This window comes from Nycticebus coucang, chromosome 5 (genome assembly GCF_027406575.1).
Source record: "Nycticebus coucang isolate mNycCou1 chromosome 5, mNycCou1.pri, whole genome shotgun sequence".
Lineage (NCBI taxonomy): Eukaryota > Metazoa > Chordata > Mammalia > Primates > Lorisidae > Nycticebus > Nycticebus coucang.
The window spans coordinates 104,767,831-104,786,825 of NC_069784.1; the positions used below are offsets into that span (position 1 = coordinate 104,767,831).

The 18,995-nt window shown below is 38.7% G+C and overlaps 1 protein-coding gene across 4 annotated transcripts in view; it reads right to left on the bottom strand.

The window, feature by feature from the left end:
• Window positions 1–4,998: 4,998 nt before the first annotated feature.
• Window positions 4,999–18,995, bottom strand: part of PTPRK (protein tyrosine phosphatase receptor type K) — a 556,126-nt gene continuing 542,129 nt past the window's right edge. For all 4 annotated transcript variants that reach the window (XM_053590941.1, XM_053590944.1, XM_053590942.1 and 1 more), the window contains 7 exons: window positions 18,795–18,944; window positions 17,809–17,982; window positions 14,361–14,492; window positions 14,101–14,226; window positions 10,667–10,830; window positions 10,005–10,140; window positions 4,999–6,487 (listed from right to left, as the gene is read on the bottom strand). In XM_053590941.1, the coding sequence (XP_053446916.1) occupies window positions 6,434–6,487; window positions 10,005–10,140; window positions 10,667–10,830; window positions 14,101–14,226; window positions 14,361–14,492; window positions 17,809–17,982; window positions 18,795–18,944 (936 nt within the window). In that variant the 3' untranslated portion in view covers window positions 4,999–6,433. The remainder of the gene's footprint in view (window positions 6,488–10,004; window positions 10,141–10,666; window positions 10,831–14,100; window positions 14,227–14,360; window positions 14,493–17,808; window positions 17,983–18,794; window positions 18,945–18,995) is intronic.

The window sequence follows — 18,995 nt, forward strand, 5'->3', positions numbered from 1 at the left end:
CTTATGCTTGGAAATTCCTTCTTTTATAATTTCCTTTCCATTTGAAGGAACTTTATAACTCAATTTTAAAGGGGAGATCTCCTAGCTGCAAAGATAACGGAGACCAATAGGTTGCAAAGCTTAAGTTTTTTTTTTTTTTTTGGCAGGGGCTGGGTTTGAACCCGCCACCTCCTGTATATGGGGCCAGTGCCTTACTCCTTTGAGCCACAGGCACTGCCCAGCTTAAAATTTTTATAATGTGGCCCTTTACAGATAGACATATGACTTTTGTAGGTTTTAACTTTAACAATAAGGGCATTAGATTTGATAATTTCTAATGTCTATCTAACATGCTATCATTTCATGGGGAAAATCAATGCTCTAATTTCTTATATGAAAGCAGATATTTTTCCCCTCAATGACCACATTTGATCACAGGCAATAAAGAACTTGCTTGAAGTGGAAGATAAGTAATTAATCAACCCATGCTCACTTTATCATTCCAAGAATATAGCACGAAGGTGAAAAGAAATCAATTTCAGTCTACTGACTGTGCTTCGGGTGATTAGATTTGTGGAACTAGAGTTCAGGTTCCCACTGTGAGCTGGCAAGAGCCCACACTGTTTTGCACCTGCCATGGAAGTCGGCAGGTACCTTTGCAATCTGGGAATGTGGTGCTGCCCCAGACGCTGTTCAGCATTTTGAACTAAAACGGTTCAGACCGTCCCATGGCTCAGAGAACAAATGCTCTCCTTTTGAGTTCTTGATACTATTATTTCCAGAAGAATTGTTTTCTAGTCATCATTGGGGGGGGGTGGGGGAGGGGTTCTTACTAGGTAAAAGGTGTGAGTTATTTTCTGAAATATGCTTTCTGAATTTAGTTCCGGTACAGGGGAGCAGAAAGAGACATTAATCTTGCTTTTGTTGTTTTTTTCATCTTAGAAGTTGAGATTCATCTACACACACTTTTGAAATAGAAAAATGTTAGAAAATAAGCCAGGTTATGGAACAAGAATAAGAAACGGTGATGAGAGCTTTTTCAGGACAACAAGAACTCCTGTTTCTTAACATCTTAAAAAGGTCAAACAGTAAAATAGGTTGTTCTGTAATAGAGGTCACAGACTGGGAGACCGCAGCTCTCAGATACGGTACAGCCACAGCACGTGCAGTCTTCACGCAGGGAGGGCTTGTTCAGCAGAGTTGGGCCTGAGGTTTGTTTTTGTTCATGTGTTTTGTTTTTTAACTTAATCGGTTGTCAACTCTTGAACCCATTTAAAATTAACCTACACATTTGGGTTTCTGCACTTTCTGGAGAAATGGGGCTCTTTTGAGTCCATATTCCCATGCAGCAAAGGCTGCTGGGAGGCAGAAGCCATTCTTGTTGGGCACTGAAAGTGCTTTCGAGTTCAAGTGGGAGTGGGCCATCCCTGTGTGTCAAAGAGCAGTCGCCAGTTATCAGCACTCGTGCCTTTGTGTTTCTTATAGTGGAACTGAAGATAACAGAATATCTACCATCCGTTTTGAAATCAAAAGGATGTAAATATAAGATGAATCAAGAGGATATGGGTTTTAAAAAAAACCAGAAAGCAACATTATTTCCGTAGAGATGAAAAATACTCCTGGAAGAAATTGCAGCAGCTAAGGGTAGGAGATTTTTTGTAATAATGTAACCAGACTGACCATTCTTTTTCTATTTTAGATGAGGTTTTACTCTGTTGTCCAGGCAGACCTCAAATGTCTAGGCTCAAGTGATCCTCCTGTCACAGGCTCCTGAGTAGCTGGGATTACAGATGTGCACCACTGTGCCCAGCTCTGAGTGACCATTCTTAAGTATGCATGGCCTGCTTTCCTTAATAGAGTATCTACTTGCCTTGCAGGCATGAGTTTGCTACTCCCTTCTCAACAAATTACAGATGGATATCACGACAATCCTATTTCTCTACTTTACCAGTTAGACTTTGTCTTTGAGACCATGCAGCACAATCTAAATGCATGGCCCCTGCCTGTCATTCTAATTTCTATTTAGGGATGGGACTTGTTTTAGAGATTCCTTTTCTTCATGTTCTATATAGAAATAGATTACATCTAAATACTCAGGGATATTTTTGGCCTAAATGCTACAAAGTCTTGACTGAATCAAGACTAATACAATCTAAGAGACTAAGAAAATCTTCCCAGGGAAGGGGAGAGGGAAAACATTTTTTGACAGATAACATCTCTCCTGATGCACAACCTGCCAATTGCCTGCATCTTGAAATCGAACACAGAAAATTGAGTGCTGATTTATTGTGATGTGGTTAATTAGTCTCAACATAGTTTGAACGTTAAAGAAGGCGCTTTCAGATATTCTACAGAGACCTGCGTTTGCTTCAGTGGTTAAGAAACCCCTCCACTGGTTTCTGTCAGAATTCGCTGACAACAACAGTGTCTCCCTGGTGTTTGTCTCTCCCCGGTTAGCGTTTCAATCCACGTTAGAGGAAGCTGAAAATTCAGAAGTGTTACATGTCTACCACATTTCCATTGATTTTTTGGACAATTTATATTCCAGAAGCCACTTATAGCTTACTTAAAGCAGATCCCAAGACAGAGCTTTTCCTTTTAGTTTCAGACAGATAATATTCCAATATTCTGCAGACTGCTGGAGTAGACCAGAGTTGTGAACAAATTCACGTCTCTCTCCTACGGCAAGCCTCCCTAAGCTGTGGGGAAACTTTACGAAATGATAAGTAAGGGAGGCACAGTCAGCTGTCTTCTACCTTCACTTAGTACAGTGTTGAATAAAACAGCACACGGACCCTCCATTACATAGGGGAGTTTACTGAAATGGTAAAAATCAGTCTAGGAAAGAAAAGAAGAAACATTTTATGGTATAAATAAACAGAAACATTTTATAGGATAAATATTACACATTACATTCAGTTATGTGACAGAATATTGATTTCTAGAGTTTTTTTATGAAAAAGAATGATTAGCAAAGTGCATAGAAATTAAATATAAATGTACCATGTCCCTTGCTCATAAAAGTTAGGCAAATCTCAAAGGTAAGTCTTCCAATGCAGGCAGACTGTCCCATGTCCCATCTTGTATTTCCAGTTGAGCTCCAGACAGCCACTGTCTGCCTACAGCTTAATATTTACTGGTGTCTGGTAGGTTTCTTAGATTCTAGGAACCTTCTTCTTTGTTTACACCATTTTCTGGGAACAGAGCAAATTTGAAAAGGAACTGCTGTTGGTGTGTGACTTCCTGGCTTATTACACGAGTCACTAAAATCCAAGAGATGTTTGATAAGACAAACATTGAATGAACAGATCAGCACATCAGTTGTAGAGGTGAACACCATGTCCTCTCCACGTCCAGACGAAAGTATCTTCCTTTTTGCCTCTCTCCCAATATCAGAGATCATTTGGCTTCAACACAGCAACTCTATCATCCAAAGTCCTTTCTGTTCTCCAAAGACTTAATTATTAGAACAGGATAGGGGCAGCTCTGACTAGAGGGCTAACCCTTATTTTCAGGAAAGTTTGGTTAAAACTCATTAATTCCAGTTGCTTCTGTGTCTCTGGTCTGTACACTTTTAATGTTTTCTTAGTGGTAATTATGGTAAAATTCAACTTCACGACAGCCGTTTAAAAAATAACCGATACAGGGGGATGGGAATCCCCTAACTATGAAAAGCATGCTGTCCTCTGTCAGAGTATCTGTTTTGGAAGGACAGGACCTGAGGAGGAACAGGGACCGCGGCCATGCATGAGTTCATGGAGTTCCTTAGTGGCATGAAGTATGAGCTCTGTAATGAGTTTTGAGAAAAATAGATTTAGGCCCCATTTCCCACTGTTTCCTGATAAATTGGCCTCTGTGGTCCCCAAATAAAGCCAGCATTATATTTTACTTGCTATTTTAAATAAAGAGGACTCTTTTTGTTCTTTTTTTGAATTCTGGAGGCCACATGGACCTCCAATCTTTGTGGACAGTTGGATTCATGGAGACTTTTGGTGGTGTGCTGTACACCATCATGAGAAAAGATGAAATCAGGGTTGTACAGCAAAACAGACTCCTCTAGGATTAAAATAATGTTAAAAAAATCTTGGGTGAGTTTGTGGTTTTTTTGTTAATGTCTCCATATTTAAATGGAAATTAGCATTCCTAGGAAAAAGAGAATGTTGCTATGGCTTGGTGGGTGTAGCACAGTGGTGACGGTGCCAGCCACATACACTGAGGCTGACAGGTTCAAACCCAGCCCGGGCCTGCTAAACGACAATGACAACTGCAACAAAAATATAGCTGGGCATTGTGGTGGGCGCCTGTGGTCCACCACAGGCTATTTGAGAGGCTGAGGTGAGAGAATGGCTTAAGCCCAAGGGTTTGAGGCTGCTGTGAGGACACAGCACTCTATTGAGGGCAACCTAGTGAGACTCTGTCTCAAAAAAAAAAAAAAAGAAAAAGTTGCTTTAGTTGAAATTTTTTCTAATGAAACTCACAAATGTTCTAATACTATACATAGCAAAGGGGAATTTGAAGATATACATAATTATAATACTTTCTGAGAAAAATCAATTAGCAAAGAACAACAAGAATGCTGCTTGTCCAAATTTTCTTTGTCCATTTTTGCAAAGCTGAAGAAACTGTGTTTAGTAGTAAAAAGAGAGCTGCTAAATGAGACGTAGATTTTATTCTGTTGACACATCATTTACTTTCTTCTTAGCTTCCATTTCATCATCTGTACAATAGGAATGATGATTATATTTGCCAGGGAAAAGAAAATGTGTATTACATGAATGGATGGTGACATGTGAGTATAAAAACTACGGCACAAGAAGGGCCTGCCCTTGTCCCCTACACTCACCTGGACCTGTCAGCATTCAATTTAGAGAATAAAAATGAAGGAAAATAGAGCTTGGAAAGGAGTTTTGCTTTGAACAGAATTTTTGTGGCTTGCTTTCATCAATGAGCGTAGAAATAAGTTGTTCGTTTGGTAATGAAGGAATGGAGACTAAGAGGCGTGCACGGACAACACCTGTCATAATTATAAAAACTTTATTTCATTCTTACTTTAATGAAATCTTGATAAGCACCATGTCATGAACTGGCAATCTAGAAAGAGGACACTGGAATGCTTTAGTCAATAACAAACCTCAAGCTGATGGTGTGAAGGTACAGCTGCATGAAGCGTGTGAGCAAGACCACCTCTAAAAAGGTTCCTCGAGAATCCTGGGACAGTGCACAGAACAGGAATCTGGCATCTATTTGTTCACACTTTGTACGGTCAGAACCCAAAGCTTGTGCAGGTAAACATCAAGAGAAACATTTTATCACCTTGACAGTTTACAGTTTGCTAAAACTTGACCCTGAAAGCATCAATGTTGCCGTCTGGTTTTCTTAACCGGTGCTTGGCCACAGGCTGAAAAGATCGCTTCTTTTCCAATTTAAATGATGCTTAAAGGCTATTTCAACATTGTGCAAGTCACCAGCAAGGCCATTTAATGTGTACATTTCTCATATATGATCACCAAATCATTATTTACCTAATGAAACCGTGAAAAAAGTATACATTTTCAGCAAAATGTTTAAATTTGGTCCTATATTAAAAGACCCAATTGCCAAGGTGTTTTACATAAATTTAATTCACAAGCATGTACACAAGAAATCACTATAAAGAACATTGTGTTTCCTGGTTTATGAATAAAAAGTTTATCCTCTAGTTACACTAAAACATACAAAAAATAATCTACAAAAATCGTTTACAATTGATTTTAGCTAAAGAAAAAAGCTTTCTTCAGGAAAAAACAAAAATGATTGCGTGGTGGTAGTATTTTAGCCATCAAAAAAGGAATGTAAGTAACCAATAAATATAATGTGCTTTTCTCCATATAGACATATTTACACTTGAGTCTTTGGCTTATGTTATTTTCTAAAAAGAACTTAAAATGATCCAGCCATCATTGCACATTAAAAGAAAATAAGCCAGTTATATATATTTATATAGTGATCTGCTACACTTGAAACTTATAAAAAAGGAACTTTACCATGACTCTGCACAGATTTTCTTCCTTCTTCCTTTAAAGATTCAACAGCTTTCATTTGAAAAAGCGAGAGAAATGCCACATAGAAAGAATTAATTCATGCAACACGTGGTAGCTGCTCGGCTGAAAACCGGGAGATGAAAGGCTGCACATTCACTGTACAAACACCGAGAAGTTCTCGTTTGAATCTGGTTCTTATTAAATATAATTTGTGCGGCACGAAATGTGGATGCTTTAATACAGTCATAGAAACTAAGTAAGTCCTTTTTATTAAGATACACAACTTCATAAGAAAAATACTTTTACCTCTCAAATGCAAAAGTCTCCCACCCCCCACATTAATATCTTTCTGCACAAGTGTAACATGACAAGAGCTGCTGGCTCAGCAGAGGAACGCGTTTCTGTGTGGATGCTCCTTCCAAAGTCTCCCCCGACTAAGATGATTCCAGGTACTCCAAAGCTACATCGTAGCAGAAACGGTACTGCTCCTGAAAGATGTCAAGACAAAAGGGGTGAGAAAAGGAAAGAAAAATCAGAAATCAGAGATGAGAAAATGAGAAATCAGAGCAACCAAATGACACTGGAGAGCCAATTTAAATTATTCAAGGATTAAAATTTTTTTTCTATATACATGATTAATATCCGGACAGACATATTTACACTTAAGTCTAATGATTTCTGTAAATACTCTTACCACACAAATGTTAAGTATTTGATGGATATGTTGATAAGTTTAATTATTCTGCATTGTAATAGATTATATCATCACTTTGTACTCCATAAGTTTATACAATTATAAATTATTGGTTTACAATAAAAATAAAATTGTGGCATCTTTTTGTAAAAAAAACAAAAAGGAAGTTGATGTTACACAGTTACACAGACATTTATGTTTGCCCCATATTTTCTATCAAATGTTTCAAAGTCTAGATTTTATCTGAATAGTAATATCTGATTATTATAGAAAAATTTACCGCCAAAAAAAAATAAAGAAGTAGAAAAAGTGCTATAATTCTATCATCCAGAATAACTATTAAAATCTCACCTTAGTTTGCTCTGTCTTTTCTCAGTGCATGGTTAAAATAATAATCTTAGAATAAATAATTACATATATTTCTAAATATTTATCTTTTATTTTCTTATAACACTGCTATAGTCTTTCCCCATATTATTTAATATCTCCTTTAATCCTACATAAAAATATAACATATGAGTTGTTTGTTAGGTTTTTTTACCTTTTCTCTATTTGACGAATATGCATAAATACCTCCCCCCCATTTCAGATTGTTTCCTTAGGACCAGAAAAAAAAAAAAGAAGAGGCCTATAATTTTAAACAGCCATTTTGCAATAAAGTTCTTAATTTTTGGTACAGTTTTGTCCATCAGAATATTTAAGTAAATTTTCAAGAATAGTTTGTGGTTCTTGAAATTCGTGGCCCTACTTATACCTAAAAGTACTATACTTTTTATAGTATAGTACTATATGTACTATATCTTATTCCTATATTTTAGAGAACATACTGTCAATACAATTCTTTTTTTTTTTTGTAGAGACAGAGTCTCACTTTATGGCCCTCGGTAGAATGCCGTGGCCTCACACAGCTCACAGCAACCTCCAACTCCTGGGCTTAAGCGATTCTCCTGCCTCAGCCTCCCGAGTAGCTGGGACTACAGGTGCCCACCACAACGCCTGGCTATTTTTTTTTGGTTGCAGTTTGGCCGGGGCTGGGTTTGAACCCGCCACCCTCGGTATATGGGGCTGGCGCCCCACCGACTGAGCCACAGGCGCCACCCACAATTCTTGAGTTAAAATTGCCTTTCCTCTAAGTTCTTCTATAGACTTGTTCCATTATCAAAAATTTAGAAGCATTCAAAGGCCATATGACAAGTTATGACTTATAAGATGTAAAACATTTAAAACTTCCTCAGTCTAAATATGTAAAATTAGGGCTAAATTGGAAAATAGTCTAAAATGCATCCTCCCTCCCTCCCTTCCTTTCTTTTTTTAGAAAGAGTCTCATTCTATTGCCCTGGCTAGAGTGTTGTGGGCATCATAGCTCACAGCAACCTCAGAGCTCCTGGGCCTGAGCATTCTTCTTGCTTCAGCCTCCCGAGTAGCTGAATTACAGGGGTCTGCCACGCCTGGCTAGTTTTTCTAGTTTAGTAGAGATGGGGTCTTGCTCTTGCTCAGGCTGGTCTTGAACTCCTGAGCTCAAGCAGTCCACCTGCCTTGGCCTCCCAGAATGTTAGGATTACAGGTGTGAGCCACCTTGCCCAGCCTGCATATTATCTCTAAAGGGGATTTCCAGGTCTCTCAAGCAAGAAATTAGAGTTATACAACATCCTTAAAAGGTCTTTGTCATTCCTACCCTATGGAATAATGAAGGTATGATTTAAATTATTAACTAACCACTGTGGCAAGGGCATCCAAAGAACAAAAATATGCCCAGAGACAGTTTTTCCTCTTTAGGTAATCTCCAGTGATTTTGTCTACACTCTCAATTTCCTTAACAAACTTGTCAGCTCAACTCCATACAACACTGCACTAATGATTAACTCAAACAAAAATCAGAGGGTGGAATGTTTAATCAGGATATATAGAACACGAATATTAAAATAGTAACTCTTTGGAAGGCTCTAGAATGGCAGAGTTTAACCATAGATTTTTTTTTTTTTAATAGAAAAGGGAGAAATCAAAGTGAAATGTGGAGGCAAATGTTGAATTCTGGAGCTAGAAGTGATCGCACTGATGATTTTAAGAAAACTTAAAACATGAAGGCACAGTTTACATTAAGAAATATTCAAACTGCCAAGAGTTTAAAGATGATCACTATCCATCCAGTTTGTAAGAAGATCTGAAAATTCTACCTTGAAATCCAAAAATCCCTCAAATCCACCTTAGTCCCCCTCTCCAATGCCTGCACCCCACTCCAAACCAACATCAACTTGTCCAGACAACTGCAATAACCCTGCAACTGCGATGGAGTAGAGGGGCTTAATACTCTTTAACGGGACTTTAGAACGAGCAGGAGTCTGGTACCACTAGTAAAAGTGAAACAGTATAAACCTAAGTCTTCAGATTTTCTCTCAGGAAGCAACGCACCTTCTGTGTGAACAATCCATGAGCAGGAAGTGGTGAAAATACTTTAAAGGTTTACTGAACTGCTCATTTTAGTTATCTGATCATCTTGATAAATGTAGGGCAAACAACACCAAAGCCTTGGTTATTCTTGGTTTACTTTTCTGTGAGCATGAACCATACAGCTACATGTAACCTGATCCCCCGATGCACATATGTAGAACTCGCAGACAATTCTTTTTAGAAGTAAAATATGTTAGACGAGCTTCAGTTTCATAGTCTGCATAGAGCTTCACCCAGATAAACCTTTGCACAAACAGACCTATTCACTCTTATTTTCTATGCTGTGCTCTGATTTTATGAGCCCTGACAAATTCCAGCATCATATGAACTTTGTACTATAGTTGTAAGAGCTGAAAAGTGTCTATGATGACAGATTAACAATTTATAATTTGCGCAGAAAATGAAGAATTATGAATAATGACAAAAATAAGTTTCAACTGTTCTTTAAGAACATTGGGTATCTAAGGTACCCAATGAGTGGCTTACAAGTATATCCCATAGATGAATGCTTTACAAATTAACTCAATATGATCTAAGAAATAAAAATAAATGAGAATACAGCTTAGATAGGAGGATTTAGTGTTATCATAAGAGTCATCCTCCAGTTTACTGGAGCAAAAACTTATTGGCTATAATAAAAAAGTCCTATAAATTTCCCAAATTAAATGAAAATAGTGTGTTTCCATTATCAGCAGTTTTCGTGATGTGATTAAGTTTGGCAATCTAGCAGTTAGATAGGAAAGTCCCCACAATGACCCATTTTCACATCTGATTCCTGGTACAGACATGATGTCAAACCAACAAGCGTGCCTGTGACGGGCTGATTTCTCTGATGCCTCGAAGCCCACGTCTCTGCCACTCACCGGGGCTTCCACCATGTTTGGCTTGCTGTTCCTCAGTGTCTTCACCGCGTGGAAAACATCCACGACATTTTGCCGTTTCACCATCTCGACAACGATGCCTATAGCACAAAACATGCCACTTCGCCCGCCACCGTTTCTGAAAGCACAGGAAGCAAATGCATTTTAGTTAGCAGGGCTGGGTGACCGTGGGTCACACAAGAAGGTATGTCTGGTCAAAGAAAATATGTTTTTAATTGTTTTCCCTTTGTGTCTTAATTTTGTTTCACATGTAGGCACGTGTGTGTACAGAGCAGAGAGGGGACAGCGGGAATAGGAGACGGGCTCAGTGACTCACACTTGGGAGTATACTATGGGCACAGATTGCTATCACCGAGGTTCCTTGGGATTCTGGAATATTTGTAAACTGTGTGTGCTAGAGAGGTTGTTCACAATAGTGTTCAAAAGAGTTTAAATCACCTAACAACTAGGTAATAATCAATATTTTGAAAAAAATGAAAGTTAGCAGCTAATTATAGAATCATGAAGAAGACCATTTCAGAACAGTGTCTACAGGAGGCCTGTAAGATACGGGTCAGTTATTAAAGAAATACAGAAAATGCAAAGGCGACTGAGAAAATACACAGCGCTGCCCAGGAAATGGCCGGGCCGAGCCGCCGACTCACAGGCAGTGGATGATGGTCCGGCCTTCCCCCTCCTCGCACTCCTCCTGCCATTTCTCCACCTGCAGTATCAGTTTCAAAAATGACCGTTTGGAGCCAGGCACTTCCCGATGAGAAGCCCACCCTAGATACTGGAACTGCTGCACCATCAGGTAACCTTCCTGCGGCTATAGAGGGAAAAGTATCTTTATGTAGATAAGTCTGGACTTGAATTTTAACTAAAAAGTCAAAGGTGCATATGAAATACCACACAAATGAAACTTACACTGAACTGCGTCTAGCTGATGTAAATCCACATATGTACAAGCTGGCACAAAACCATTCTAAATGACAGACAGCACCAAGAAACTGGGCGATTATGGTTCTCACTTGCTTCTCCCTCACACCCCATGCCCAGTCATCAGTTCCTATGATTAGACTTCCCAAACAACTTTCAAATTCACTTCCTTCTCTTTATAGCCATTGACATCACTGCAGTCCCAATTATGAGTTATGATAATTACCTCCTAGTTGATCTCCCTAAATAAACTCTGACCTCCTTCTGATTCATTCCAACTATGCAAATATGATCTTGTCATTCTCTGTTTTAATGCCTTACAAACGATCTCAGCCTAAAATCCAAATTGAGCTATGACTTAAAAATCCTGACGTGATCCTGACCGGGTTCCACCGCCTGTCCCAACCTCTCCTGGCTTTCTTTCAATCCATTTGCCAAGTTACTTCTTGTCTTGGGGACTTTGTATATACTGTCCTCTTTGCCCTGAATGCTTCTTTCTTGCTTGTCCTTCTTAATCCCAAATAGCCACCAACTTGTCTTGGGCTTGCCTGGGAGTTTTCTGGTCTTAGTACCGACAGTGGGTGTGTCTTCCAAAACCTCTCTGTCCTGGGCAGATGAGAATGGTTGGCTGCCTCACTCCCAAATAACCCCTATTGACTGTACAAATTTTGTCTTAAATACAACTATTTCAAAGAAGTCATCTCTGATTGCACAGCTATGTCAGATTGCCCAGCTGAACACTCTGTAAATGATTTTATAATTAGTTGGGTCACGCTTTTCTGTCTAATAAAATATAGATTCCACAAAGACAAGGAAATCTCTTTCCAAACTCTGTAATACCAGAACCTTGTATATACTTTCCAAAGAGTAATACTGTTAAGAGAATTAATCAAAACCATAAACCTCCAAATAAAAACATAAGGAAGAGTATGAGGCCTGACAATTAAGTTTGCGAACTCATCCTCAGAAAAAGTGCTACATTCACCATTGATGAATTATCACTACAGTCACCTTTGAAGTACTCCCCTAGAGAAACTATGCACTGATGCCAGTGCCTAGTCCGTCCTTCAAAGCACTTTTTCTAGGATGAGTTTGCAAAGATAATTGTCAGACCCCCACATGCAATATATAAGGAAGCCATATCAGAAAATCAGAAGATTCACATGGCAAGGGCCCAAGTATCTTTTAGTTGGATACAGGCCCTACATAATATTATATCCAACTTGTTGTTTGGTGTATACTAAATATTCGATTAAGTAAATGATATTAAATAATGAAATGGGGAACAAAAAAATCATGTACTAATGAACACCAAACAGGAAGTTTAATAAATAAACAAGCAAAGATACTGACAAGAGGGTGGCGCCTGTGGCTCAGTCGGTAAGGCGTCAGCCCCATATACCGAGGGTGGTGGGTTCAAGCCCAGCCCCAGCCAAACTGCAACCAAAAAATAGCCGGGCATTGTGGCGGGTGCCTATAGTCCCAGCTACTCGGGAGGCTGAGGCAAGAGAATCGCTTAAGCCCAGGAGTTGGAGGTTGCTGTGAGCTGTGTGAGGCCACGGCACTCTACCGAGGGCCATAAAGTAAGACTCTGTCTCTACAAAAAATAAATAAATAAATAAATAAAATTAAATTAAGATACTGACAAGAAAGGTAACAGATTTCAGTTCCTATTCCTAGAATATTTTTTATATAAACAGCATAATTAACAGTTAAGCCTTCCTTTCTTCAGTAGCTATGGTTTCTCAACTAAAATATTACTAGCATGGCAGTGTGACAGATGTGCAGGCAAAATGAGATTCCATTTAAATTAACATCTAGGATACACATGAATATTACGACGTGACTGAAGTTATCCTTTTTTCTCCACTGAAGTGAGCAATAGATTGGATATAATTTTATCCTCTGCTTATAGTCATATACATTTAGTCTTCTTAACCAGACACACATATAGTCATTTTGATAAGAAAAACACTGAAATATGACAATCTTAATCACACATTTTGATCACATAACAACCATGTAATAATATTTAAAAAAAAATTAAAGTTAGTAGTTTAATACTTTAAAGTTTAATGTTACGTTCAAAATAATATACTACATAGAGCTGGTGCTTTAAAAAATCAGAAAAATCTTTCCCTTTAAAAAAGAGCTTAATTCCATGAAAGTTACTAATGTTTTTTTTTTCAAATTCAGTTTTCTACTTGGTTACATATCTACATGGTTTATATTATTATTTTTTTTTGATGAAGAGAGAGCTTGAAATTTAACCTGTCTTTTAGCGCAAAGCACATGAAGAGTCAGAGAAATAAAGACTTCTGAGGGATAGAGTAGTGGTTACTTTGCTGCTGAGTGAAGGCACTGGTTCCATCTTTAGATATGGGTAGAGCCGGATGTTGGGACAATTAGGAAGATGAAATTGTAGGTAGGAGAATCAATAGTGGTGATTCTCCAAGAATAGTTACTTACTTTCCCCTTCTGCCTCTTGTACACAGGACGTGGAATAGTGACACGGAGCCCCCTTGCAATGGCTGATCCCTCACAGCCCTTCCTCCCAAGGTAATGCTCCTCCATCCCTGTGCTTAGAATACTCTTAGTTATCAGTTGCATGCCTTTTCTGGGCCGATGGCGATACTAATAAAACACGGGGTCATTCTTTTTTTTTTTTTTGTAGAGACAGAGTCTCACTGTACCGCCCTCGGGTAGAGTGTCGTGGCGTCACACGGCTCACAGCAACCTCTAACTCTTGGGCTTATGCGATTCTCTTGCCTCAGCCTCCCGAGTAGCTGGGACTACAGGCGCCCGCCACAACACCCGGCTAACACGGGGTCATTCTTCAGGTAAGTCCTCATATGCTCAGGGCAGAGGCCCAGACTGTAAAGCTTGATTAAGCCAGTACACCAGAGCCTAGATTTCACAGAAGAATTACATTAGTCTAGTGACTGACTGGAAAACCTAGCTCCTAGCAGTTCTACCTCTCTGTATTTGTTCTAGAACTAAACTACTATAAGAGGATTACTACCTTGGGATGACTTACATAGTGCTTATTATTTCTACTCTCCCTCTTGTCTGAATGGAATAAACCACCACGGTTATGCTCTATCTAGGTTCTAGAAGAGCTTAGTCTAGAGTCCAGTAGAATGATCCACCCAGGACTTACTCTTGTTAGGTTGCATATCCTAAAGATCCGGTTGATCACATCACAATCCATTGAACAAGACATGCATTCCACTTGAATAGGGCCGTATCGTAGCACCCCTTCTTCTGGCCAGTACTGAGGGCAGCCCTACATGATGGTTTTGAAAGAAAAAAGAAGCAAGTGTTAATTTTTCTAATTAGGGTAGTACAAAGCAGATTTTAGAATTTTATTATTATTTTATTAAATGTACAAGTACACAAAAGCAAATCATAGCCACTAACCTGGGACAAGTCCACCTCATTTAACATCACGATGGAGGTACAGCCGTAATCATACACTAGTCTCCAGAAGTCTTTCACAGTGTTTGGCAGAGGGTATTGTGTGACAATGAAAGCAGCTGGTTGCCTGTAGCTCTGTAAAGAAACAAAGTAGATGGAGAAACATAAGAACTTAAAATGCATGATCGGCTGCACAAACAGATTCAATATACTTCCAATGTAGGACCAGTAAGATGTAATAAATACACACAGAGATGTAACCAGTCAGCTGCTTAAGCTACAGAGTGACAGATGTGGATGCTGGAATATCCTGGAAATAGTAAGGAGTCAATTTGGTGGGAAGATTTCACTGCCTCCAAAGCAATTCAAGTCTAGAATTGAATTTTTACTTCACTGAGAGGTAAATACAGGACAAACATCCAAGAAGAAACTAAAGAACTCATGGGGCCGGGTGCGGTGGCTCACGCGTGTAATCCCAGCACTCTGGGAGGCTGAAGAGGGTGGATTGCTTGAGCTCACAAGTTTAAGACCAGCCTGAGCCAGAGCGAGACCCCATCTCTAAAAAGAGCTGAGTGTTGTGGCAGGTGCCTGGAGGCTGAAGCAAGAGAATCTCTGGAGCCCCATAGTTTGAGGTTGCTTTGAGCTGTGATGCCATGGCACTCTACCAAGGGTGACAAAATGAAGGTGACAAAAGGGTGTCTCAAAAAAAAGGACATCCTCCATTAGGTATCTGATAGGCTGTATCAATTTTCCAAAGTTAATCGGTCCCTGAAAGGCTGAAGGCAAAGTAAGCACAAACCCTGAGGTCTGTTTTTCTATTCATTAATCATGTGTGTGAATGTCTGTATAAATAAAACCGTTTGACTCTGCTCTCCAAAAATGAAAAACCACAAGTACCTCAAATGCTGGTGCTTTTGTATTATATAATATATGGTATTACCAGCACATTCTGCACATCTTGTGGGCAATCCACTTCCCGTGGTTTCCTGGGCATTTCTAATGTATATCAACAGTCAGAATGACAGTTTTAATCATTTAAGATTCTCAAGTGCTGAGAGACTCAACATCAATGCACTTCCTGGCTTCACATGGTGGCGAGATGGCTTCTTATTTATCAAGCTCCCCTTGTACAGAACATAACATATTGTCTCTTTCCATGGGGAGAGGTATTAAAGGAAATGTTTATCTTGCCTGGCCAGTATGTTGTTCTGCAGATTGATGGCCTATAGTGAAATAGAAATATATATATGTTTTTACATAATTATTTAATCTAATTATTTATTAAAAAGTAAATAGTTTCCTAAGATAGATTTCCTTAATATTGACAAAAATTTTCAGTAATCTCCTAACTCAGTTACATCCTACTACTATTAATTCCTCCATGTATCTAAATATCAACATAGAAACTGACCCTTGAACTTTACTGATGGGGCCGCCATTTGGGAAGTGTGACTAACTATGGTGTTCCATTCCACGGAAGACTGAAGAGTAAGTAGAATGGTAATTTACCTTTCAAAACCTTATCAAGTTGCATCTGCTGCTAAGGTGAGTGCCTAAGAAAGGTACGAAGGCTCATGAGGAAAGAGTAGAAGGAAATAAGCTTTCTTTCCAAATTAAACGTCTCATTCATGGGAAGACAAGTCAGAGTAGCTATTCAGTCATTTTGAGTCAAAAAGAAGGGGAAATAAATGAAGAGGAGATGATAAAGGAGAAGACTGAAGATTTCTTATTTCATTCCTCTCTAAATACAGGAGCATAAGGCTTTGAAATCACATAATCTTTGGCCTTACCTCCTAAATCTTTACAGGTCTGGCAAAAGGGTGTACGCCTAATAATGGGGGTAGAGTGTACAGAGGGAGAGGGAGTGTTGAGTGATAAGCCCTGTTCCCATAAACCAAACCGACCTTACTTCTCTGAAGGTTCAACTACACTAGTAAATCCACAGAACAACTTTTGACTGGAGAATGTATCTTTTTTGAATCACAGAGGACTAAGCAGAGGATAGGAACAGGAAGATTACAAGGTTTGATATTGTACTGAAAAGAAGACAACCTGAAATTCCAAAAAACTGGACAAAGATGCCAGAAACAATGAATTCAAAAATATTAATATTTTTCCTAATAGTCTTATTTTCTTTTTTACTTTTTCACACTTTCTTTTTCATTCTAACTCTAAACCACTCACGTCTGGCGTATTGTCCCTGTGTTTAGCACATTTGCCTTTCTAGACACCTAATAGGGGAAGAAAAGGTGTCATTAGAATCCAGGGTGATTTATGTGGATGTGATTAAAGGCCAGGCAAGACTCTGGGGACAGCAAGGAGGAGAGCTTCTCATTTGAGCTTGCCTTTGGACTATTCTGCTCGTTAGTGTAAAAAAGAGACCAGGGCTTGGCCAGACTAGTCTCCAAAGTAGAACGTTGGCTTTTCTAAGTCTCTACTACCAGGCTACTAATTTATAGAAGGTAATTTTAGGAAGCACGATAGAAGCACAACTTAGAGAGCTTCATTACAGTGAGAATGAATGAACCCTGACCTTTATGGTTTCAGTTGTCAAAGGGCAAAAGCTAGAAATGAAGCCAATAAACTGTTTTTAAAACAATTCTGAACTTGATAGCCTTCTTGCTTCTTACCAAAGTAGGGGCCACAGAGAGAATTTAAAGCTCTCTTTCCATGTTGTTCTATCTATGGACTGTTAGCACACTGAGGATATTCTGGGCATCTGCAGTTTATGAAGACTAGAATGGGGCAAGGCAGTGTTCCTATCATCGTGGACGCATAGACATGATATCATCTGTGCCTTCTCTAGTTATATGAGGTCTCACAATTAGGTTAATGAACTCATCCTAGAGAAAGTGCTATATACATCACTGCTGAGTATCGCTACAGTCACCAGATGGCCAAGGGGAATACTCTGAATGTGACTGTAGTGATATTCAGCAATGAGGTATGTTGCAATTTTTCTAGGATAAGTTTGCTACCTTAATTGTCTGATCTCACAAATTGTCTTTATTCATTAATGGCCAATAAATCAAGTTAGCTTCAAATTATTGAAAATTTCCCCAAATAACACAATTTCAATAGGATATGGCATTCTGTAATTTTAAAAATTCCTTCCTTAATTTGTTCAAAATGGATGAGCCATGATTTTCTTCTCTGAAAATAAATTAAGATGAAAAACTATAACCTGCAATATGTCCCATACAAATATTTGCAGATAATGATTGACAATCAACCTCCAAATCTACGGTCAGACTGTAAAAATGATACTTTGGAAGAATCCCTGTAGGGAAAAATCTAAAATCATTCTCTAAAAAATTTGTATTTCAATTAAAGTTTCTAGTTCCCCTCTTTCGATTACTTTTATTTCCTGGTAAAGAAAACTAGCCAGTGTTGAATTATATTACACAGCCTTTCCTGGCACTCTACAGTGACAAAGAGGGCAGTCTCTTACGTCCATAAGAGCAGCATTGATGTAGTTACTGCTCTCCCCATCAATTGTAATTAGGAAAGGCAGACATCTGTCAGGTGGCAGCATGTCCATGAAACGGTTCTTATCATGGTTCCTTGGCAGGCATGCTATACTGCAGTCTTCAGCTTGTAGTCGAGGGGTGACTGAATTCAGAGTCTAAAAAGAAAAGGGAACCCAGGTTAAAAGAAAGTGACCCTTAATAGTATAACACAGATCCACCAAGTATGGGGAGGCCAAGGAGAAAGTGAAGAATCTGTGGAAGGCAATGGCAATTGAAGCCAATGAAGCCTGAGAAGTGACAAAAAACAAGATACCTGCAAAATGCATTGTCAACCAAAGCAAATATGATTAGGGTGGTCCATGAGGATGACAGCCCTTCATCAAAGCTGGAAATGGGATCATTTGTAATTGTGTTCTGGAATGTCACCCTTGAAGAAATGGTGAAGCATGCTGCAAAGAACACTGGGCCAAGAATCAAAGAATTCAGTTTCTAGATCTACCCTTGACTTTGTTTCCATCCACCTTCGGGATGTCTTAAGGGACACTGAAAACTATTCAAGGACTATTCAGGACTATTTCAAGACAACATTCAGTACAAATTTCAGCTCTTACTATTAATGTGCTGGATCTCACTTTGTAAGTGACACTGAAGGTCAAATTCCAAAAAACTGCATGGGAAAAAAATGTTGATAAATACACACAAATCACCACCAAATTTGGCTTTTATGATGCCTTTTACCTATATTCTTTCCTAAGCCTGAACTTACTTGCCCTTCAAAATATAGCAGAGATGAACTCATTAATATGACAGTGACTCCACGATATGCATAATGAGACAAGTATTATATTCTACTTAAAATAGGGTCAAAGGTTATAAAGTTGACTTAAAAGATCTTCCTTTAAAGAATTAGTAGTGACTACAACAAATTGTAACAAGTTATAAAAGAGGCCTTAAAAATAATTAATACCTGAAATTCATCTTTGAGATGGGAGGAATTGGTCTGGGAGTCTATTCTAATCATATCGAAATACGCAGCTTTAAATTCACAGACCGGTATAGCAGTTTCTCCACATAAGCAGGCTTCTAAAATGGCATCGTGAATAAAAATATACTGCTCCTATCAAAGAAAGGAAAAGAAAATAGCACATTATTTTCATAAAAACTTTTT